Source organism: Convolutriloba macropyga, chromosome 13 (genome assembly GCF_964194025.1).
Source record: "Convolutriloba macropyga chromosome 13, txConMacr16.3, whole genome shotgun sequence".
Taxonomy (NCBI): domain Eukaryota; kingdom Metazoa; phylum Xenacoelomorpha; order Acoela; family Convolutidae; genus Convolutriloba; species Convolutriloba macropyga.
Genome location: NC_134480.1, coordinates 21,770,656 through 21,794,332, shown reverse-complemented (window position 1 = coordinate 21,794,332; position 23,677 = coordinate 21,770,656). Strand labels below are relative to the sequence as shown.

At 31.8% G+C, this 23,677-nt stretch overlaps 2 protein-coding genes across 2 annotated transcripts in view; one reads left to right on the top strand and one right to left on the bottom strand.

Moving 5' to 3' along the window:
* LOC142351790 (protein cornichon homolog 1-like) overlaps positions 1-23,677 on the bottom strand; it is a 460,935-nt gene that overhangs the window by 225,154 nt on the left and 212,104 nt on the right. The window lies entirely within an intron of this gene.
* Positions 18,974-19,717, top strand: LOC142351658 (achelase-2-like). Its single transcript, XM_075403800.1, has one exon. It carries the CDS (start codon positions 18,974-18,976, stop codon positions 19,715-19,717), a length of 744 nt encoding a protein of 247 aa, XP_075259915.1.

Sequence of the window (23,677 nt, the reverse complement as noted above, 5' to 3'; positions counted from 1 at the left end):
TCATTGCCCCCTACCATATTCAACTTTAATAATGTAAATTTTCAAAAGTGTACCTCACAGCATGATACCCACGCAGTTCACTCGAAGGGGATTAGCAAGATAGTGACTTCATAACAAATTAATAAGGTCATCGACCCCCTACCAAATTACATTTTAAGAATGTAAATTTCCAAAGATGTACCTCCCACATGATACCCAAGCTGTTCACACAAAGGGGATTAGCAAGGTAATGTTTTAATTTTAAATTAGATAGGATGACTCATTTACATTTACGTACGGCTTAGGTGATTTTCAAAAATGTACCTCAGAGCATGACACCCAAGCTGTTCACATGAAAAGGATTAGCAAGATAGTGCCTTAACAACAAATCAGTAAGGTTATTGACCCCCAACCATATTACACTTTATTAATGTCAATTTCCAAAGACGTACCTCACAGCATGACACCCAAGCTGTTCACAGGAAAGGGATTAGCATAAATCATTTTCTACACAACTTTCATTGTCTTAAAAAAAACGTTTTATAAGATCTCATTGGCTACGAAGTTTTTTGTTCCCTATTGTTCTTGTTTATACTTAAGTTTCATTGGCTCCACATTTCGAGGTTTTTTTAGATGTTTCAATCATTTGTTTCTTTCCCCTTATTTTATTCAGTTACCCTTATTCATCCAGAGTTTCTTATTTGTTGATTCCAGATCCCATATTTTGCTCAATTCACCAAAAGTGACTACCAAAATTAGCAACTCTATTTACAGTAAATCTAATTCAAAATTCTAGACTGCTAATCATTTTTTAATAATCTAACCTAGAAAAAAGAATGTCTCTCGTTGTGTTTGATATTGAGTGCTTGGAGGGGCAAATTGTTAAGGAGTTGGGTGTTTTCAAGGACGGAATTGTATTAGGATACAGTTTCCTCCCACCCAAAGACTACAAACCTACTTTTCAAGCAAAGTGGAACACTAAAAATTTACATGGGATTAATTGGAACAGTGGAAAACTGGAATATACTGAGTTGTCATCAATCATTCACCAACATTGTTCACCTACAACTGAATACTTTGCAAAGGGGTTGGAGAAGTGTAATCTCCTCTTAAAATACTTGTGTAAAGATGTGGAGAATCTAGATGATCTAGGTTGTCCAAAAGTTTCCAAACTTCTCAACAACTTGGATACTGACTGGGATTGTAGCAACTATCCGTATCGACACCAAAAAACCTTTCACTGTGCAGAGAAGAAAGCTTATGCATACGGAATTTGGACTCTTGATTTTTTTGATAATATATTATATTTGTGATTTCTAATTGTATTTGTGATCGTTTTGTAATTAAATGTTTTTGTTTTACTACTTTTTAAATCAGAGAAAAGTCGAGAAAAGTCGCATTTGAAGATCATTTGCTAAGTACAGATTACATGATTAGATAAAAATGCCAGAAATGCACGTTTCAAAATAATAATAGATACCTCTTCTTAAATTGGGAAACAAAAAAAACTAAGTTTAAAAAGACGCTTTTTTCATTGTCAGTTTTTTAAATTTTTTAATTTAAAATTTTAATTATTGTTCTTGTTTATAGTTAAGTTTCAGTGGCTCCATATTTCGAGGCTTTTTACGATATGTCAATCATTTGTTTCTTTTCCCTTACTTTATTCAGCTCCCCTTTGATTTGCAAAGACGTACCTCACAGCTTGATACCCACGCTGTTCACACGGATTGGACCAGCAAGATAATCCCTCAATAACAAATTAGGTAGGTCATTGACCCCTTCCCACATTACACTTTACTAATGTCAATTTCCCAAGACGTACTTCACAGCAGGATTCCTAAGTTGTTTACACGAAGGGGATTAGCAAGATAGAGACTTAACAGCAAATTAGTTAGGTCATTCACGTTTTCTCATATTACATTTTACAAATGTCAATTTACAAAGACGTACCTCACCGCATGATGTCCAAACTGTTCACACGAAGTGGATTAGCAAGATAATCCCTCAATCACACATTCCAATTCTTAAGGGAAGAAAGACACACCTATCCTCAAAAATACACATTTATTGGCAACAAACACTCAATTCTTGACACGAAATATCCAAATATTGCCAAAAATAGCAAAATGTTGAAAAAAATACCAAATTCGTAGCAAAAGAACCAATTCTAGCCCGAAAATACCCGTTTCTAGTCCAGAAATACACCATTTTAAGCAAAAATTACACAATTCTTATGTTAACAAGAATTCGTAGTTACTGCCAAAAAAACCCAGGTCTAGCAAAAACTGCGCAATAATTGCCAAACGAACACTCAAATCTTCCCCAAAAATACCGATTTTTACCACAAAGTGGAGATATCTTGTCAAAGAACAACCAAACTCCACCCAATTTGTTAGAATTTTTAAAAAAATACCCAAATAGAAAACGAAATAACAAAAATTCATCAAATATTTATCCAAAACATATCATAAATTAGACAATCTTGCCATCTTCTGTATTTATCAAATTTCTTCCCGACAATCCAAGTATTTAGTGACCTGACAAACATCAACTTTAGACATCGTCTTTTGTGATGATGAATCTTCTCCGCTGATTGATATAGGTTTTATGAGCACAAACTTGTCACGAATTATTTACTGTCGTCTAAAATTAGTCATAAAATGCATCAGTTTAATCATAGTAGTTCAACAATTACGTCCTACTATCTTCAAAATTACGAACAATTAGGTGATCTCATCCATGTAGGTGGGTCACTGACCTCTTTGAGAAAAAGTTTAGTTCAACTACTTCGTATGATTGCCACAATTGCGGATATCCAGGCATTGTATGGGCTCATTGAACTAATGTGAACAAAATATAATCCACACTAACGGCAATATGATTTTTCATACTTTATCAAAGCATGCAGAGCTCACGTGATATAAGTCTTACTCATAGTATCGTGATAATTACGTCACCATTGCGTCATAATGATTTCAATTTTTATCATACTGTATAAACAAAAGTCCAATTCATTGTGCTTCTTTTTTCCTTCTGTTCAACAGTTCAACAAAAGCTAGCTTTCATTCTTATCTTGAGACAATTTCTTGCTCCTTCTGTTGCAAAACCAAGTTATCATTTATAAACCCTTAGGTGAATATTTGTCATCTCCAGGACCTCTTCCTATTTCCCATTCCACGTAAGTCATTTCTGTTATGAAGTATGAAAACAAGCAAGAAAAAACAAACAAATGGCCATTTTTATCATCGTACTCATTCGCAAATAGCATATTAATTCTTCAGTGAGAAAGATTCACCAATACGGGTACTTTATCCTTAGCTTTAGTTTTTTTTAGTATTTCAACCGTCTTCAAACAAAAAAAGGCTGAAATAATGAACATCAAATCTGTGAAATTGAACGAAAATCTCAAAGCCCACATCTTCTTCCCCGATTTCAATGATGATGTTGCAATTATAAAGGAGAGAAAAACTTGCTACGGCTGGGTAGCTGATCCTCCATTCTCAATTCCGAGGCAGCTCCTGGTCTTCATTATTGCTATCGAGAATTTGCCTGAAGTCTCTGTTCCATACAAACAGACAACTGTATACTTCCTCAAAAACCGCATCGAAAACACAAATTTGCAAGTGTCAGACAACATGGAACTGAGCAGATCAGTCCGTGAGCAATTCTGTGTTTATGAGTTGTCCTATAGACCAATGTATGAAAATCAACTGGGATTTTTTGAGGAGGAGAGAGAACTTAAATTTCTCTGGTGTGTGTCTGACGAGTATGACAATTTGCAGGAGCAGAAACCTCTTCGGGATTGTGACGACTGGGAAAATGGGTCGTTGACAGAGAGTATCATTGCAAGTATAGAGGAAGAGAACGCAATTGAGCTCAAGTTTAGCAGCAAAAATTGCGACAAGGCAGTCCCCTTCTTGTATTTTTCTAAAGAAACTGGACAAGATACAACGAAAGAAGTACAGAGAGCATACACTGTTGAAAATACTTCACTCAATTCTGCCGAAACCATCCTCAGTAAAGTACTCGATGAATGTGCAGATAACCAAGATCATATTTTTTCTTATGATGCAATTGAAGCAATATCTGAAAAAACTTCCCTCAAATGTGAGCAACCGGCGTATTGTACACAAAAGGCAGTCAAAAGAAGGGCTCCTGATGTCAATAACCCTGAGAGAGGGAAGTAGAAAGCCAGAAGTTTGATCACAAGAAAGAAAAAATGTGTCATCCATCGGGCAAATTGAGACGACATACTGAGTTATATGGTAACTAGACTAGCAATCTGAGAAGTTATTCCTTTTGCAGATTGTTTTTGTTTGTATTTCCTGTATGATTTCATATCTGATACTAGTGTTTTTAGTGACGACTGATTGACTGACCAATTTGAAATGTTCTGTTTTACACTTAGAAAAGCTGAAGCTCATGTATGCTTTTGAATTAATACTTTGATACTAATATTTAATTGAGTTTTAAAATGCATTTTCGAAAACAATTTTTATCATAAGTTCAATTTTGAATTTGAATATTTATCGAAAAAAGCTTGTTTTGTAATGTCTGCTTTTTTTTCTCAAAAACGCGGGTTAGTAGTCGTTGCAGAGACTGTGAAGTTGATTGGAAATAGTTGGGATGCAAATGATATGGTTATCAGATAATGGACCGTAGTCGACTTACGGACATACGACCACAAAATATCTGTAAGGTTTTCATGTAGATAGATTTATTAACAACAGGTTTTCAAGTCCCTGAATGAGCTGAAAGACCAGATTTTTGAGGTAGAAATGAGCAAGACACGTATTGCACATAAAGCACCAATAATTGTTGGGTTCTTTATCCTCTTGTACGCCAGAATTACAATGTTGCAACTTAAAAACCATTTCTTATCCTCTTTCTGCGATACAAACAAATATGAGTTGATTAAATGGATAATGAGTCTTTACTTGGCACGTAGTGAGGAAAAATTTGACGAATTCAGTTGACCAGAAATACATCAAGTGTGGTACTGGATGATGCAAAGCGATTGCAGTAATTACTTCGCAGCAGACTCTAGCAACAGTTGTTTACCACGAATACTATGCCATAATCATGGAACCTTTGATATGAGAACAACTGGTTTTTGTAAAGAAGAATTTTCGGTTAAGAAATTTTAGATATCGATACATACATATCATTAAGTATAAAATTTACAAATTTTTTAAGTGGAAAACCATTTCCATTAGTTTTTTTTATTGTTTTGAAAAAAAAATGTTATACTAAAGAAAAATCTTTTTAAAAAATGTAATTCTTATAAGGTTTTTAACAAAAAAAAATGTAATTTTAGATGTTTTTTATCTATTTTTACAATTTTTAGTTTTTGAAGTTTTTTTCAAGTTAAATTTTCAATTCAATTGTTTTTTTTTAATTAAAAAATGTTGTTTTACTAAAATAATTTTTTTCAAAAATGACGTTTTTTACATAAGGTTTTTGACCAAAAATGTAAGTTTTGTTATTTTTCATTTTTCTATTTTTACATTTCTCAGTTTTGGATTTTTTTCATGTAAAATGTTCAATTTAATTGTTTTTTTAATTAAAAATGTTGTTTCACTAAAATAATTTTTTTTCAAAAATGTCGTTTTTTACATAAGGTTTTTGACCAAAAATGTAAATTCTGTTGTTTTTCATTCTTCTATTTTTACATTTTTCAGTTTTGGAAGTTTTTTTCTTGTAAAATTTTCAATTTATTTGTTTTTTTATTTAAAAAAATGTTGTTTTACTAAAATAATTTTTTTTCAAAAATGTCGTTTTTTACATAAGGTTTTTAACCAAAAATGTAAATTTTGTTGTTTTTCATTTTTCTATTTTTACATTTTTCAGTTTTGGAAGTTTTTTTCTTGTAAAATTTTCAATTTAATTGTTTTTTTATTGAAAAAATGTTGTTTTACTAAAATAATTTTTTTTCAAAAATGTCGTTTTTTACATCAGGTTTTTAACCAAAAACGTAAATTTTGTTGTTTTTCATTTTTCTATTTTTACATTTTTCAGTTTTGGAAGTTTTTTTCTTGTAAAACTTTCAATTTAATTGTTTTATTAAAAAATGTTGCTTTACTAAAATATTTTTTTTCAAAAATGTCGTTTTTTACATAAGGTGTTTAACCAAAAATATAAAATTTGTTGTTTTTTCATTTTTCTACTTTTACATTTTTCAGTTTTGGAGTTTTTACACCCCCCAGCTCTGCTTAACTATTACTACTCTGCTTAACTAATGCCAGAAATGCACGTTTCAAAATTACTATTTTCTTTCATGTAAAATTTTCAATTTTTTTTATTAAAAAATGTTGTTTTACTAAAACAATTTTTTTTTCAAAAATGCCGTTTTTTACATAAGGGGTTTAACCAAAAATGTATATTATGTTGTTTTTTTATTTTTCTATTTTTCCATTTTTCAATTTTTGAAGTTTTTTCATTTACAATGAAAAAAACTTCAAAAGCTGAAAAATGGAAAAATAGAAAAATAAAAAAACAACATAATATACATTTTTGGTTAAACCCCTTATGTAAAAAACGGCATTTTTGAAAAAAAAATTGTTTTAGTAAAACAACATTTTTTAATAAAAAAAATTGAAAATTTTACATGAAAGAAAATAGTAATTTTGAAACGTGCATTTCTGGCATTAGTTAAGCAGAGTAGTAATAGTTAAGCAGAGCTGGGGGGTGTAAAAACTCCAAAACTGAAAAATGTAAAAGTAGAAAAATGAAAAAACACATTCACAATCACCCTCAATCACACATTCCAATTCTTAAGGGAAGAAAGACACACCTATCCTCAAAAATACACATTTATTGGCAACAAACACTCAATTCTTGACACGAAATATCCAAATATTGCCAAAAATAGCAAAATGTTGAAAAAAATACCAAATTCGTAGCAAAAGAACCAATTCTAGCCCGAAAATACCCGTTTCTAGTCCAGAAATACACCATTTTAAGCAAAAATTACACAATTCTTATGTTAACAAGAATTCGTAGTTACTGCCAAAAAAACCCAGGTCTAGCAAAAACTGCGCAGTAATTGCCAAACGAACACTCAAATCTTCCCCAAAAATACCGATTTTTACCACAAAGTGGAGATATCTTGTCAAAGAACAACCAAACTCCACCCAATTTGTTAGAATTTTTAAAAAAATACCCAAATAGAAAACGAAATAACAAAAATTCATCAAATATTTATCCAAAACATATCATAAATTAGACAATCTTGCCATCTTCTGTATTTATTTGAGAAAAAGTTTAGTTCAACTACTTCGTATGATTGCCACAATTGCGGATATCCAGGCATTGTATGGGCTCATTGAACTAATGTGAACAAAATATAATCCACACTAACGGCAATATGATTTTTCATACTTTATCGAAGCATGCAGAGCTCACGTGATATAAGTCTTACTCATAGTATCGTGATAATTACGTCACTATTGCGTCATAATGATTTCAGTTTTTATCATACTGTATAAACAAAAGTCCAATTCATTGTGCTTCTTTTTTCCTTCTGTTCAACAGCTCAACAAAAGCTAGCTTTCATTCTTATCTTGAGACTATTTCTTGTTCCTTCTGTTGCAAAACCAAGTTATCATTTATAAACCCTTTGGTGAATATTTGTCATCTCCAGGACCTCTTCCTATTTCCCATTCCACGTAAGTCATTTCTGTTATGAAATATGAAAACAAGCAAGAAAAAACAAACAAATGGCCATTTTTATCATCGTAATCATTCGCAAATAGCATATTAATTCTTCAGTGAGAAAGATTCACCAATACGGGTAATTTATCCTTAGCTTTAGTTGTTTTTAGTATTTCAACCGTCTTCAACCAAAAAAAGGCTGAAATAATGAACATCAAATCTGTGAAATTGAACGAAAATCTCAAAGCCCACATCTTCTTCCCCGATTTCAATGATGATGTTGCAATTATAAAGGAGAGAAAAACTTGCTACGGCTGGGTAGCTGATCCTCCATTCTCAATTCCGAGGCAGCTCCTGGTCTTCATTATTGCTATCGAGAATTTGCCTGAAGTCTCTGTTCCATACAAACAGACAACTGTAGACTTCTACAAAAACCGCATCGAAAACACAAATTTGCAAGTGTCAGACAACATGGAACTGAGCAGATCAGTCCGTGAGCAAATCTGTGATTATGAGTTGTCCTATAGACCAATGTATCAAAATCAACTGGGATTTTTTGAGGAGGAGAGAGAACTTAAATTTCTCTGGTGTGTGTCTGACGAGTATGACAATTTGCAGGAGCAGAAACCTCATCGGGATTGTGACGACTGGGAAAATGGGTCGTTGACAGAGAGTATCATTGCAAGTATAGAGGAAGAGAACGCAATTGAGCTCAAGTTTAGCAGCAAAAATTGCGACAAGGCAGTCCCCTTCTTGTATTTTTCTAAAGAAACTGGACAAGATACAACGAAAGAAGTACAGAGAGCATCCACTGTTGAAAATACTTCACTCAATTCTGCCGAAACCATCCTCAGTAAAGTACTCGATGAATGTGCAGATAACCAAGATCATATTTTTTCTCATGATGCAATTGAAGCAATATCTGAAAAAACTTCCCTCAATAGTGAGCAACCGGCGTATTGTACACAAAAGACAGTCAAGAGAAGGGCTCCTGATGTCAATATCCCTGAGAGAGGGAAGTAGAAAGCCAGAAGTTTGATCACAAGAAAGAAAAAATGTGTCCTCCATCGGGCAAATTGAGACGACATACTGAGTTATATGGTAACTAGACTAGCAATCTGAGAAGTTATTCCTTTTGCAGATTGTTTTTGTTTGTATTTCCTGTATGATTTCATATCTGATACTAGTATTTTTAGTGACGACTGATTGACTGAATAATTTGAAATGTTCTGTTTTACACTTAGAAAAGCTGAAGCTCATGTATGCTTTTGAATTAATACTTTGATACTAATATTTAATTGAGTTTTAAAATGCATTTTCGAAAACAATTTTTATCATAAGTTCAATTTTGAATTTAAATATTTACGACCACAAAATATCTGTAAGGTTTTCATGTAGATACATTTATTAGCAACAGGTTTTCAAGTCCCTGAATGAGCTGAAAGACCAGATTTTTGAGGTAGAAATGAGCAAGACACGTATTGCACATAAAGCACCAATAATTGTTGGGTTCTTTATCCTCTTGTACGCCAGAATTACAATGTTGCAACTTAAAAACCATTTCTTATCCTCTTTCTGCGATACAAACAAATATGAGTTGATTAAATGGATAATGAGTCTTTACTTGGCACGTAGTGAGGAAAAATTTGACGAATTCAGTTGACCAGAAATACATCAAGTGTGGTACTGGATGATGCAAAGCGATTGCAGTAATAACTTCGCAGCAGACTCTAGCAACAGTTGTTTACCACGAATACTATGCCATAATCATGGAACCTTTGATAAGAGAACACCTGGTTTTTGTAAAGAAGAATTTTCGGTTAAGAAATTTTAGATATCGATACCTACATATCATTAAGTATAAAATTTACAAAATTTTTAAGTGGAAAACCATTTCCATAATTTTTTTTTATTGTTTTGAAAAAAAAAATGTTTTACTAAAGAAAAATCTTTTTAAAAAATGTAATTTTTATAAGGTTTTTAACAAAAAAAATGTAATTTTAGATGTTTTTTATCTATTTTTACAATTTTTAGTTTTTGAAGTTTTTTTCAAGTTAAATTTTCAATTCAATTGTTTTTTTAATTAAAAAATGTTGTTTTACTAAAATAATTTTTTTCAAAAATGACGTTTTTTACATAAGGTTTTTAACCAAAATTGTAAATTTTGTTATTTTTCATTTTTCTATTTTTACATTTCTCAGTTTTGGATTTTTTTCATGTAAAATGTTCAATTTAATTGTTTTTTTTAATTAAAAATGTTGTTTTACTAAAATAATTTTTTTTCAAAAATGTCGTTTTTTACATAAGGTTTTTAACCAAAAATGTAAATTCTCTTGTTTTTCATTCTTCTATTTTTACATTTTTCAGTTTTGGAAGTTTTTTTCTTGTAAAAATTTCAATTTATTTGTTTTTTTATTTAAAAAAATGTTGTTTTACTAAAATAATTTTTTTTCAAAAATGTCGTTTTTTACATAAGGTTTTTAACCAAAAATGTAAATTTTGTTGTTTTTCATTTTTCTATTTTTACATTTTTCAGTTTTGGAAGTTTTTTTCTTGTAAAATTTTCAATTTAATTGTTTTTTATTGAAAAAATGTTGTTTTACTAAAATAATTTTTTTTCAAAAATGTCGTTTTTTACATCAGGTTTTCAACCAAAAACGTAAATTTTGTTTTTCATTTTTCTATTTTTACATTTTTCAGTTTTGGAAGTTTTTTTCTTGTAAAATTTTCAATTTAATTGTTTTTTATTAAAAAATGTTGCTTTACTAAAATATTTTTTTTTCAAAAATGTCGTTTTTTACATAAGGTTTTTAACCAAAAATTTAAAATTTGTTGTTTTTTCATTTTTCTACTTTTACATTTTTCAGTTTTGGAGTTTTTACACCCCCCAGCTCTGCTTAACTATTACTACTCTGCTTAACTAATGCCAGAAATGCACGTTTCAGAATTACTATTTTCTTTCATGTAAAATTTTCAATTTTTTTTCTTAAAAAATGTTGTTTTACTAAAACAATTTTTTTTTCAAAAATGCCGTTTTTTACATAAGGGGTTTAACCAAAAATGTATATTATGTTGTTTTTTTATTTTTCTATTTTTCCATTTTTCAGCTTTTGAAGTTTTTTTCATTGTAAATGAAAAAACTTCAAAAATTGAAAAATGGAAAAATAGAAAAATGAAAAACAACAAAATTTACATTTTTGTTTAACAACCTTATGTAAAAAACGACATTTTTGAAAAAAAATTATTTTAGTAAAACAACATTTTTTTAAATAAAAAAACAAATAAATTGAAAATTTTACAATGAAAAAAACTTCCAAAACTGAAAAATGTAAAAATAGAAAAATGAAAAACAACAAAATTTACATTTTTGGTTAACAACCTTATGTAAAAAACGACATTTTTGAAAAAAAAATTATTTTAGTAAAACAACATTTTTTCAATAAAAAAACAATTAAATTGAAAATTTTACAAGAAAAAAACTTCCAAAACTGAAAAATGTAAAAATAGAAAAATGAAAAACAACAAAATTTACATTTTTGGTTAACAACCTTATGTAAAAAACGACATTTTTGAAAAAAAATATTTTAGTAAAGCAACATTTTTTAATAAAACAATTAAATTGAAAGTTTTACAAGAAAAAAACTTCCAAAACTGAAAAATGTAAAAATAGAAAAATGAAAAACAACAAAATTTACGTTTTTGGTTAAAAACCTGATGTAAAAAACGACATTTTTGAAAAAAAATTATTTTAGTAAAACAACATTTTTTCAATAAAAAAACAATTAAATTGAAAATTTTACAAGAAAAAAACTTCCAAAACTGAAAAATGTAAAAATAGAAATATGAAAAACAACAAAATTTACATTTTTGGTTAACAACCTTATGTAAAAAACGACATTTTTGAAAAAAAATTATTTTAGTAAAACAACATTTTTTCAATAAAAAAACAATTAAATTGAAAATTTTACAAGAAAAAAACTTCCAAAACTGAAAAATGTAAAAATAGAAAAATGAAAAACAACAAAATTTACATTTTTGGTTAAAAACCTTATGTAAAAAGCGACATTTTTGAAAAAAATATACTTTAGTAAAACAACATTTTTAATTAAAAAAAACAATTAAATTGAGCATTTTACATGAAAAAAATCCAAAACTGACAAATGTAAAAATAGAAAAATGAAAAATAACAAAATTTACATTTTTGGTTAAAAACCTTATGTAAAAAACGTCATTTTTGAAAAAAAATTATTTTAGTAAAACAACATTTTTTAAATAAAAAAAAACAATTGAATTGAAAATTTAACTTGAAAAAAACTTCAAAAACTAAAAATTTTAAATATAGATAAAAAACATCTAAACTTACATTTTTTTTGTTAAAAACCTTATAAAAATTACATTTTTTAAAAAGATTTTTCTTTAGTAAAACATTTTTTTTTTCAAAACAATAAAAAAAAACTAATGGAAATGGTTTTCCACTTAAAAAATTTGTAAATTTTATACTTAATGATATGTATGTATCGATATCTAAAATTTCTTAACCGAAAATTCTTCTTTACAAAAACCAGGTGTTCTCTTATCAAAGGTTCCATGATTATGGCAAGGTATTCGTGGTAAATAACTGTTGCTAGAGTCTGATGTATTTCTGGTCAACTGAATTCGTCAAATTTTTCCTCACTACGTGCCAAGTAAAGACTCATTATCCATTTAATCAACTCATATTTGTTTGTATCGCAGAAAGAGGATAAGAAATGGTTTTTAAGTTGCAACATTGTAATTCTGGCGTACAAGAGGATAAAGAACCCAACAATTATTGGTGCTTTATGTGCAATACGTGTCTTGCTCATTTCTACCTCAAAAATCTGGTCTTTCAGCTCATTCAGGGACTTGAAAACCTGTTGCTAATAAATCTATCTACATGAAAACCTTACAGATATTTTGTGGTCGTAAATATTTAAATTCAAAATTGAACTTATGATAAAAATTGTTTTCGAAAATGCATTTTAAAACTCAATTAAATATTAGTATCAAAGTATTAATTCAAAAGCATACATGAGCTTCAGCTTTTCTAAGTGTAAAACAGAACATTTCAAATTATTCAGTCAATCAGTCGTCACTAAAAATACTAGTATCAGATATGAAATCATACAGGAAATACAAACAAAAACAATCTGCAAAAGGAATAACTTCTCAGATTGCTAGTCTAGTTACCATATAACTCAGTATGTCGTCTCAATTTGCCCGATGGAGGACACATTTTTTCTTTCTTGTGATCAAACTTCTGGCTTTCTACTTCCCTCTCTCAGGGATATTGACATCAGGAGCCCTTCTCTTGACTGTCTTTTGTGTACAATACGCCGGTTGCTCACTATTGAGGGAAGTTTTTTCAGATATTGCTTCAATTGCATCATGAGAAAAAATATGATCTTGGTTATCTGCACATTCATCGAGTACTTTACTGAGGATGGTTTCGGCAGAATTGAGTGAAGTATTTTCAACAGTGGATGCTCCCTGTACTTCTTTCGTTGTATCTTGTCCAGTTTCTGTAGAAAAATACAAGAAGGGGACTGCCTTGTCGCAATTTTTGCTGCTAAACTTGAGCTCAATTGCGTTCTCTTCCTCTATACTTGCAATGATACTCTCTGTCAACGACCCATTTTCCCAGTCGTCACAATCCCGATGAGGTTTCTGCTCCTGCAAATTGTCATACTCGTCAGACACACACCAGAGAAATTTAAGTTCTCTCTCCTCCTCAAAAAATCCCAGTTGATTTTCATACATTGGACTATAGGACAACTCATAATCACAGATTTGCTCACGGACTGATCTGCTCAGTTCCATATTGTCTGACACTTGCAAATTTGTGTTTTCGATGCGGTTTTTGTAGAAGTCTACAGTTGTCTGTTTGTATGGAACAGAGACTTCAGGCAAATTCTCGATAGCAATAATGAAGACCAGGAGCTGCCTCGGAATTGAGAATGGAGGATCAGCTACCCAGCCGTAGCAAGTTTTTCTCTCCTTTATAATTGCAACATCATCATTGAAATCGGGGAAGAAGATGTGGGCTTTGAGATTTTCGTTCAATTTCACAGATTTGATGTTCATTATTTCAGCCTTTTTTTGGTTGAAGACGGTTGAAATACTAAAAACAACTAAAGCTAAGGATAAATTACCCGTATTGGTGAATCTTTCTCACTGAAGAATTAATATGCTATTTGCGAATGAGTACGATGATAAAAATGGCCATTTGTTTGTTTTTTCTTGCTTGTTTTCATATTTCATAACAGAAATGACTTACGTGGAATGGGAAATAGGAAGAGGTCCTGGAGATGACAAATATTCACCTAAGGGTTTATAAATGATAACTTGGTTTTGCAACAGAAGGAACAAGAAATTGTCTCAAGATAAGAATGAGAGCTAGCTTTTGTTGAGCTGTTGAACAGAAGGAAAAAAGAAGCACAATGAATTGGACTTTTGTTTATACAGTATGATAAAAACTGAAATCATTATGACGCAATAGTGACGTAATTATCACGATACTATGAGTAAGACTTATATCACGTGAGCTCTGCATGCTTTGATAAAGTATGAAAAATCATATTGCCGTTAGTGTGGATTATATTTTGTTCACATTAGTTCAATGAGCCCATACAATGCCTGGATATCCGCAATTGTGGCAATCATACGAAGTAGTTGAACTAAACTTTTTCTCAAAGAGGTCAGTGACCCACCTGCATGGATGAGATCACCTAATTGTTCGTAATTTTTGAAGATAGTAGGACGTAATTGTTGAACTACTATGATTAAACTGATGCATTTTATGACTAATTTTAGACGACAGTAAATAATTCGTGACAAGTTTGTGCTCATAAAACCTATATCAATGAGCGGAGAAGATTCATCATCACAAAAGACGATGTCTAAAGTTGATGTTTGTCAGGTCACTAAATAATTGGATTGTCGGGAAGAAATTTGATAAATACAGATGATGGCAAGATTGTCTAATTAATGATATGTTTTGGATAAATATTTGATGAATTTTTGTTATTTCGTTTTCAATTTGGGTATTTTTTAAAAATTCTAACAAATTGGGTGGAGTTTGGTTGTTCTTTGACAAGATATCTCCACTTTGTGGTAAAAATCGGTATTTTTCGGGAAGATTTGAGTGTTCGTTTGGCAATTACTGCGCAGTTTTTGCTAGACCTGGGTTTTTTGGCAGGAACTACGAATTTTTGTTAACATAAGAATTGTGTAATTTTTGCTTAAAATGGTGTATTTCTGGACTAGAAACGGGTATTTTCGGGCTAGAATTGGTTCTTTTACTACGAATTTGGTATTTTTTTCAACATTTTGCTATTTTTGGCAATAATTGGATGTTTCGTGTCAAGAATTGAGTGTTTGTTGCCAATAAATGTGTATTTTTGAGGATAGGTGTGTCTTTCTTCCCTTAAGAATTGGAATGTGTGATTGAGGGATTATCTTGCTAATCCATTTCGTGTGAACAGTTTGGACATCATGCGGTGAGGTACGTCTTTGTAAATTGACATTTGTAAAATGTAATATGAGAAAACGTGAATGACCTAACTAATTTGCTGTTAAGTCTCTATCTTGCTAATCCCCTTCGTGTAAACAGCTTAGGCATCCTGCTGTGAAGTACGTCTTGGGAAATTGACATTAGTAAAGTGTAATGTGGGAAGGGGTCAATGACCTACCTAATTTGTTATTGAGGGATTATCTTGCTGGTCCAATCCGCATGAACAGCGTGGGTATCAAGCTGTGAGGTACGTCTTTGCAAATTAACATTATCAAAGGGGAGCTGAATAAAGTAAGGGGAAAGAAACAAATGATTGAAACATCTAAAAAAAACCTCGAAATGTGGAGCCAATGAAACTTAAGTATAAACAAGAACAATAGGGAACAAAAAACTTCGTAGCCAATGAGATCTTATAAAACATTTTTTTAAGACAATGAAATTTGTGTAGAAAATTATTTATGCTAATCCCTTTCCTGTGAACAGCTTGGGTGTCATGCTGTGAGGTACGTCTTTGGAAATTGACATTAATAAAGTGTAATATGGTTGGGGGTCAATAACCTTACTGATTTGTTGTTAAGGCACTATCTTGCTAATCCTTTTCATGTGAACAGCTTGGGTGTCATGCTCTGAGGTACATTTTTGAAAATCACCTAAGCCGTACGTAAATGTAAATGAGTCATCCTATCTAATTTAAAATTGAAACATTACCTTGCTAATCCCCTTTGTGTGAACAGCTTGGGTATCATGCTGTGACGTACATCTTTGGAAATTTACATTCTTAAAGTTGAATATGGTAGGGGGCAATGACCTTACTGATTTGTTGTTAAAGCACTATCTTGCTAATCCCCCTCGTGTGAACAGCTTGGGGATCATGCTGTGAGGTACACTTTTGAAAATTTACATTATAAAAGTTTAATATGGTAGGGGGTCAGTGACCTTACTGATTCGATGTTAAGGCACTATTTTGCTAATCCCTTTCGTGTGAACAGCTTGAGTATCATGCTGTGAGGTACATCTTTGGAAATCACGTAAACCGTACGTAGTGTAAATGAGTCACCCTATCTAATTTAATATTAAAACTTTACCTAACTAATCCCCTTTGAGATAACAGCTTGGGAGTCATGCTGTGATGTACGTCTTTGAAAATTTACATTATTAAAATGCAATTTGGGAATGAGTAAATGACCTAATTTAATTTTAAAGGATTAACTTGCTAATCCCCCTCGTGTGAACAGCTTGGGTATCATGCTGTGAGGTACTTCCTTGGAATTTGAGCGAAAATGGGCTATACCTAATCTTAATACATAGGTACTTCCTTTTACCCCCCCCCCCACTCTTGCTCACGATATACTACTACTGTATTTACACTTTTCTCCACTCTTTTTGCACTCTTTGCAAAGATAGTAATTTAGGGTGGACTGATAAAAAAATTACAATCTTACACAATTACCATGATAACCGAAATTAAAACGTATAATGATAGTATCAGTTGGCGCAAGGGTTAAAGCACAAGGTGAAAGTAACATGTGCGAGAGAGAGAAGATGGGGATCAATCCTCAGTACCTCCATCCACTTTTTATTTTTTAAAATTACACTCTTGTAATTACATTCTTCTACCGTAAATTAAGCGGAGAAATAGGGGTGCAATTTTTTTTACATTCTGTACACGTTTCCCCGTTATTTTCGAGAAAAATCCTCGGCACGGGAAGTTTGCAATTTTAAAGATAATGCTCCAAGAAAACCAATAATTGTCCATATTCACGATGGTTTCAACTATTTAGACCCTCTAACACTTTAACCACCCCAAGTCTGTTGTGCATAAATCTTCTAAGACAAAGGCTATAAGCTGAGACGATAATGAAAATAAAACTGAGGCCGGCGTCTGGCACCTGGAAAATCAACTTGATCATGAAAAAATCTGATGTGTTCTTGTTGGGCTACCCGTCCTTGTTAGTTTGCTACCCGTACTTCAAACAATATTTAAAACACAAGTTTTTGATTTATTTTGGCTATTATTCATTTGAGTTTTTCAACTCCCTTTTGTCGGCGTGGCCACATATCTTAGCGTGGTTAAACGTTTAGTGGAATTAAGAATAAATGAAGAGTACAAGTACAAATTTCATGTAAAATACGTCGTTCTCGTATGAAAAAGTTAAAAAATTGCAACTTATTTGTTTAGGATTTGATTTTATTAGAACTGTCTATTATGAAACTATTGAAAATTGCTTCAATTGCTCGCCACATTGGACGCTCTTCAATTTTTAATCTTTGGGCAGTTTTATTTGGTAATTAAGTTTACCTCGTGCGGCCAAAATGCACTTTCACTGACTGAATGACAAGTTGAACAACCGCAGCAAACATAACGTCCTATCAGGACTTTTAAAAATGTGATTAATTTGTGATTTGATGATATTATTTTTTTATGTAGAGACAAACGAAACAGCAACCATTATTATTGAAGAACGTCTCAATAATTCAGACGGGCATCAGACTTTTTCTTAGAAATTAAAAAAATATATTGCCTTCTTGTTTTTTTTGAAAAAAAAAGATAAACATTCTCTGCGCATGAAAAGTTGGAAAAATAAGAGAAAATTTCATTGTGATGCCATTAATTGCAACATCATACCAAAAATCACACATATGAGGTATAAAAATGAAAAAAACATAAACTGTAAAACTATTTTTGTAAAAAGAATTTGTCTCATTAATTTTGTTCCTCATAACAAACTGTATACATATAGGAGATTTCGAATAGTAATTTTCGTTTTTTAGTTAATTTTTTGAAATAAAAAACTACAGAATGACAGAAAATGAGTAACTATCGAAACAAAAATAGTTGTCATTGATTGATTACGTATTTTATGAAGGGACAAATGGAAAAAAGGTTTCATTGATTTCTTGGAACTAAAATTTCTAAAATGCCAATTTTTTTCAATATACCAGCTAAAAGCAAAACATAATACAATAATGAAAGTAAATTAATTGTTAAATACTGAATGAGCAAATGACCTGAGGAAGTAATTGACCTTTGGGTATGAAATAGAATTGATTCCATTATTTCCTGCACAGAAATGGAAGAAATAAGCCAATAAATTTTGAAGCGTGAATGTTTTACAATTGCCTTATAAAACCTACTGAAAATTTCGCAATAAGGAATTATTCGATCAGGCGCGGAGATCTGATATATTTCAAAAAACTCAATTTAATAATTTGAAAAATGGAATATCTTGGAAATATATTTTGGAAATATCACTTTTGGAATTTTTATGAGTTTGGCACAATTTTGTTGACTGTTTAAGAAATTTTTTTTGACATTCTCCATAATTTTACTACTTTTGCTAATATGGTCCGTATTTGGAACAGTGGAAAGATGCATTTTGTAAAGATGTATGTAAAGATGCATTTTGTTTTTAGGTGCTTTTGCAAAAACTTGTGAGAAAATCTGTCACATAATAAATGACTCTCTGTTTTCAATGTCGGCGAATGAGCTCACTGTCAATATTGGCTAAAAATTAATCGTTTGTTTGCTTCGTTTTCAAGGTTAGTGCCAGTGATGTCAAACCGCACATTAGTCGAAATGAGTTTTGAATATCAACATATGTTTTTTTCTAAATATGATAATTAAACCAGCAATTTTTTTACGCAATATTTTGTTTAATTGTGACCCATTTGGTAATGTTCATTTTGACTCTGACAAATAGGGAGTAATTTGTTATTCTGTGCTTCGTATTAATCTTTACTTTATTCGTTCAAACAAATCTATTTAGCTTAGTGTTTTGACAACAACTGATCTATTTATTTAATCAAATTATGAATCTGATTTATACAACAATTCTTACTTTTTTGGGTCCAAGTTGTCATTTCTTAGTTATCGATAAAAATACATTCGAGCCAAATGAAAAGTTGTGGAACAATCATTTTGTGACGTCACAGCTGACATCCCTCATTATCAATGGCGTGACTTCAATGCCAAAACTGTTCTATGCGAGAGTTCTCTACAGACAGCAATTCTGCGGGGCAACTATTCTAAGCGACAGATTTGTATTGACTGCGGGTCATTGTGTGAAAAAACTTCAACACCTGACCAACATTTTGAAAATTGAAGTCGGAGATTTCACGCAAAAGGATTCGCCTCGATATCTGTACAGCATAGAACGCATTTTTGTGAACCCACTTTTCAACGATGAGGGCGAAGTACCCGTAAATGACATTGCTTTGGTCAAAACTCACAGCGCTATTGTAAACGGTAGTGAAAAAGCGATTCGGCTGTGTCAACCACACGAAGCAATCATTACAGCAGACGATGTTAATAACAAAATAATTGGGTTTTGTGGAATGGGTTCTTGTGTTACTGATGCGTCACTTTCGATTATTCCAGATGTATTACAGCAAATGGTTTTCAAACAGACTGTTTTCAACAAACAATCCAAAGATCCAAGATTTCCAAAGCTTTGCCCGGACGAGTTGATTTGTGTGCAAGCGTTGATTGAGGATGGGAATATTTGCCTTATGGATGATGGCGGTCCTCTGTACCAGGGATTTTTTCTGTTTTAACAGTTGCAAACGAGATAAGTTCAATAAACGGGATAATCGAGGCTGATAGTCGGGATTTTGCTGATCATGGCCCATAAATTTATCGATGAGTTTAATCATTAACAAGCACTTCGACCTGGGTCTTGACTCTCTTGTGTTATGATCTAATTTCGGTTAGGTAAAAATTTTACACCTTATTAGAACCCATGCGAATAATTTTGAACATATCAAATTCTTACGTGCGTTTAATATCACCCTGATTTTAAAGAGGACATTGCACCAAATTTTTAACGAGGACGTGGACTTGGGAGACCTCAATTTTCTCAAAAATTAGCTTTCCATTTTTAAATCTGCATTCAAGGGTAATGGGCGAGACCTGGAAATGTTTCTACTTTTTGATTTGCAAACATTTAAATTCATGAATAGAAACATAACCACATGGTTAAATATTCACTTGTTTTCGAATAATTTGATTCTGTTTAATATATTAAAAGGCGCAATAATCTGAAAATCTACAAAAATAACAAGTATAAAGAGGAGTTGAATATACTTAAGAACATAGTTCTGCAATTTCGACTGGAAATACGACTACAATTTTGCTGCTGACGAAAAATTACAATTTACACAATCAAAAAATCCATTTTGAAGTTTTATTTCTCAAAAAGTGACGTACATGTTTTCGTTAACATTCACACTTGTTTTCACAGTTTTTTTTTTAAAAAAATTAAATCATTTTGTGCTGAAAATTGCGCAAAGTTCTGAAACTTTGTAAGGAAAACCATTAGACGACTGAGGCAGATGTTCTTAAAAATTTAATGAAAGTCAAAATACAACATCATAAATTGGATTTTGCGCTGCTATGCTCAGCTCTATGCTCATGTATTCTCCAACTAAACTGGGGGACCGGATCGCGTAGTATTTTCTTAAGATAAGTTAAAGCATGAAAACGGGGAGAGGTATAAAATATGAGTTTCGAAACTGATCACAGGCTGCAAAACTAAGAGATTGAGACAGAAAAATAAATGTAGGGCCAAAAAATGTTTCACTTGGGTATGTTAAATTGAGTGATCTTCAGAGCAAAATACAGAGAAGACATGAACCCGTTAAAATGAAATAAAAATGACCTCTACTAAAATATAAATAAGATTTAGTTTAAACTGCATCAAATATAATATAAAGACATCTAGGGTAACCTAAATATCGCATTTCCTTCTTAGGATGCAGCAAGTTTTAACAGTACCAGATAAAAAATTTTAAGCATAATTACACAATTTTTACAGAAAATTGTTAAAGACGTATCGACTACATAGGTATAAAAAAATCTCCTAGTTATGGAAAACAAGTAGTAGCCAATAAATAAGTTTCGCTTCAAAAATTGGAAGACTTCATTTTTAATTTCATCATCGGGGTTTTTTTGCCTAACACACTGAATCTGCATAAAGGGTTCCCCGAGTAGAAGTATAACGTCGTCTGTTATAATTAGATGACTGAGTGATAGAAGGAACTCTTCCAATGATCGGGCAAGGAGCTGTGTTGCCCTAGCTGAACAACAACTCTCCAATTGCTGTTCAGCCAGGTTGGCACTAGTTTGAACAATAAAATTTGCGTCTTGATAGTAATTGACAAACCTAGGACAAATTACAATCCAAATTGCTTCCCACTTTAGCTATATTATCGCTTTATAGGTTGAAATCTAACAGTATTTTCAAATCAAAATAATTTGAATTTTTCTCGACCTGTGACTTGTTCTGAGATTATAGAAGTCAACTTGTTGTCGTCCTGTTGAGAAGACAGAAGTTGATTTGAGGAATCTTTCATTTGGCATTTTTGGCGGGCCAGCAAATGAAAGCGGAGATCTTTTTCGCGCAGCAACATTTTTTGGCCTTTTTTGAAGACTCGGGGCCTGATTATATCTTATGGATGAAGTGTTGCTGGTTTTATCATATTTTTGTTTTTCATATTTTATCACCCTTCTGTTTAAAAAAATTGCCGCTGTGTCCTTCAATTTTAACCCCGTTAGGTTTTTGTTTTGAGTTTTCTTCAATTTATGTGATGCTTAGGTCCGTTCTTCCTTTCCACAGCGTTTACAATTTGGCTGTGTCGGTGGTTCCAGCCGCAATCTCTTACTTGTCAAATTCGTTATTTCGAGAGAGGAACACTTCAGTCTTCTTAAACACGGATCCGGGTGTCAAAAGTTTCTTTGGGCTACTCATGTTTTGCGGGAGAATTTTGTGTTAGAGATTTCTCTTCCTAGGTGGGTTTAAAAGCCTGTTCGCATTTGAGTGTCTATCAACAATGTTATCATGAAAGCAGATGTTGGTTTTTCTTTTTCGAGTCCATCATTTTACCGCCTCATTACCGTACGTCTTAGGTAGAACATCACACACCTTTATTATTATTAAATTGACTTGGTACCCGAGATACGGGAATCACTTTTTTAATTAGTTGCAAAAACAGACCAATTTAGAGGATACTGATAGTACTTAAAGTTCACAGGCTTTAATTTCAATAGAGTGTTCAACTGTTTCCAAAACAATACTGTTGGAAATGTCCAGTCAAAATATGAGACGTCATTTCTGTGAGAACATTTGCATATTTTACAACTCTCCAAACAAAATATTCTTCCAATTTGACTGATTTCGTCCAATTGAAGTTCGTCCTCAACAATTGTTTTGCTGCAGAACGGTTAGCGCGCGGTCTCTTGAATTTTTCCAATAATCATCAAACACAGTTGTATATTTTGTTCAGCATGAAAAGATCATTTCGAACCAACAGAAAACTGATTGGCAACAAATTGTGGTAAATAAGGCTCTGACTGCAGTCACTATCGGTAAAAAATTTCTTATTCGTAAGCCCACTTGAGCGCTCGTCTTTGCATCATTTATTATTTTCCGCAATTTGGCCAATTTGAGAACCAAACATCTGACGCGTAAAAGAGAACTGATAAAATGTAACCTTTGCATAAACTTAATTTTACTCTCGTATTTGTAGAAAAAAGAAAGTTTCTCTTCAAGAAGAAAAACTTTTGTTGTGCCTTCATCAGCCGCTCACTGATATGATTATCCCAGTCCAACTTATTATATAAAATTAAGCCAAAATCATTCACCCAAGATTTGCTTGTAATTTCTGTATCCTCTGCATACAAATGGACACTACACTGATCTAATTTTTTCATATCAAAACATATTGCTTCAAAATTTGCCTTGTTGAAATCCAACCTGTTTTCTTTCGACCATTTGGTACCTTTGTTTACATTTTTTGATGCAAAAGTAAATTTTTTTGACTTTCAATATATTTTGTGCCATCGGCAAACATATATGTGCTGTTCGCTATTAGGGATGGAAGGTCGTTAATGTACACAGCGAATATAGAAACTGCGAACACTGAACCCTATGGACCACCACTCGTAACATTTAACTCTGATGAATACTCATTTTTAATATACAGGCACTGCGTTCTGTTTGATAAATATTCTGAAAAGAAATCGAGAAATTGGTTATCAAATCCAAAACGCAGAAGCTTCAACAAAATTGCATTGTGATTTATTCCATTGAACGCCTTTGCAATATCGAGATAAAAATTTAATGCAGACTCTCTAGAATTCAAATAACGAAAATTTTTCCAGAGTATTCAAGCATTTGAGTGATTGTAGAATGCTTGGGACAAAAACCATGCAACGATCCCTAATTTTTCTCTACAACAACTTTGACACTGGTCTCTTAATCTTTATGTCGATTCTTGACACTTTTTTGCTTTAATTATTGCTTTCTTCCAGCTCTTTGGAAACTCTTGCTCATTTATAAATATGTGAAATATCTCAGTAATAACTGGGACAGTTGCAGCTGAAAAAGACTTCAATAAAATTGGCTGCAATTTATCGTATCACTCAGAACCCGAATGACACCCTAGAACCATCAATTTTACTTCTTTTTCAGTGAAATACATGTCTTCTAGACAAATTGTGGGGTCTGCGGAAGCAAG

Excerpts from the sequence above, each read along its gene's own strand:
- LOC142351658 (XM_075403800.1), top strand. The coding sequence starts at position 18,974 with ATGAATCTGATTTATACAACAATTCTTACTTTTTTGGGTCCAAGTTGT.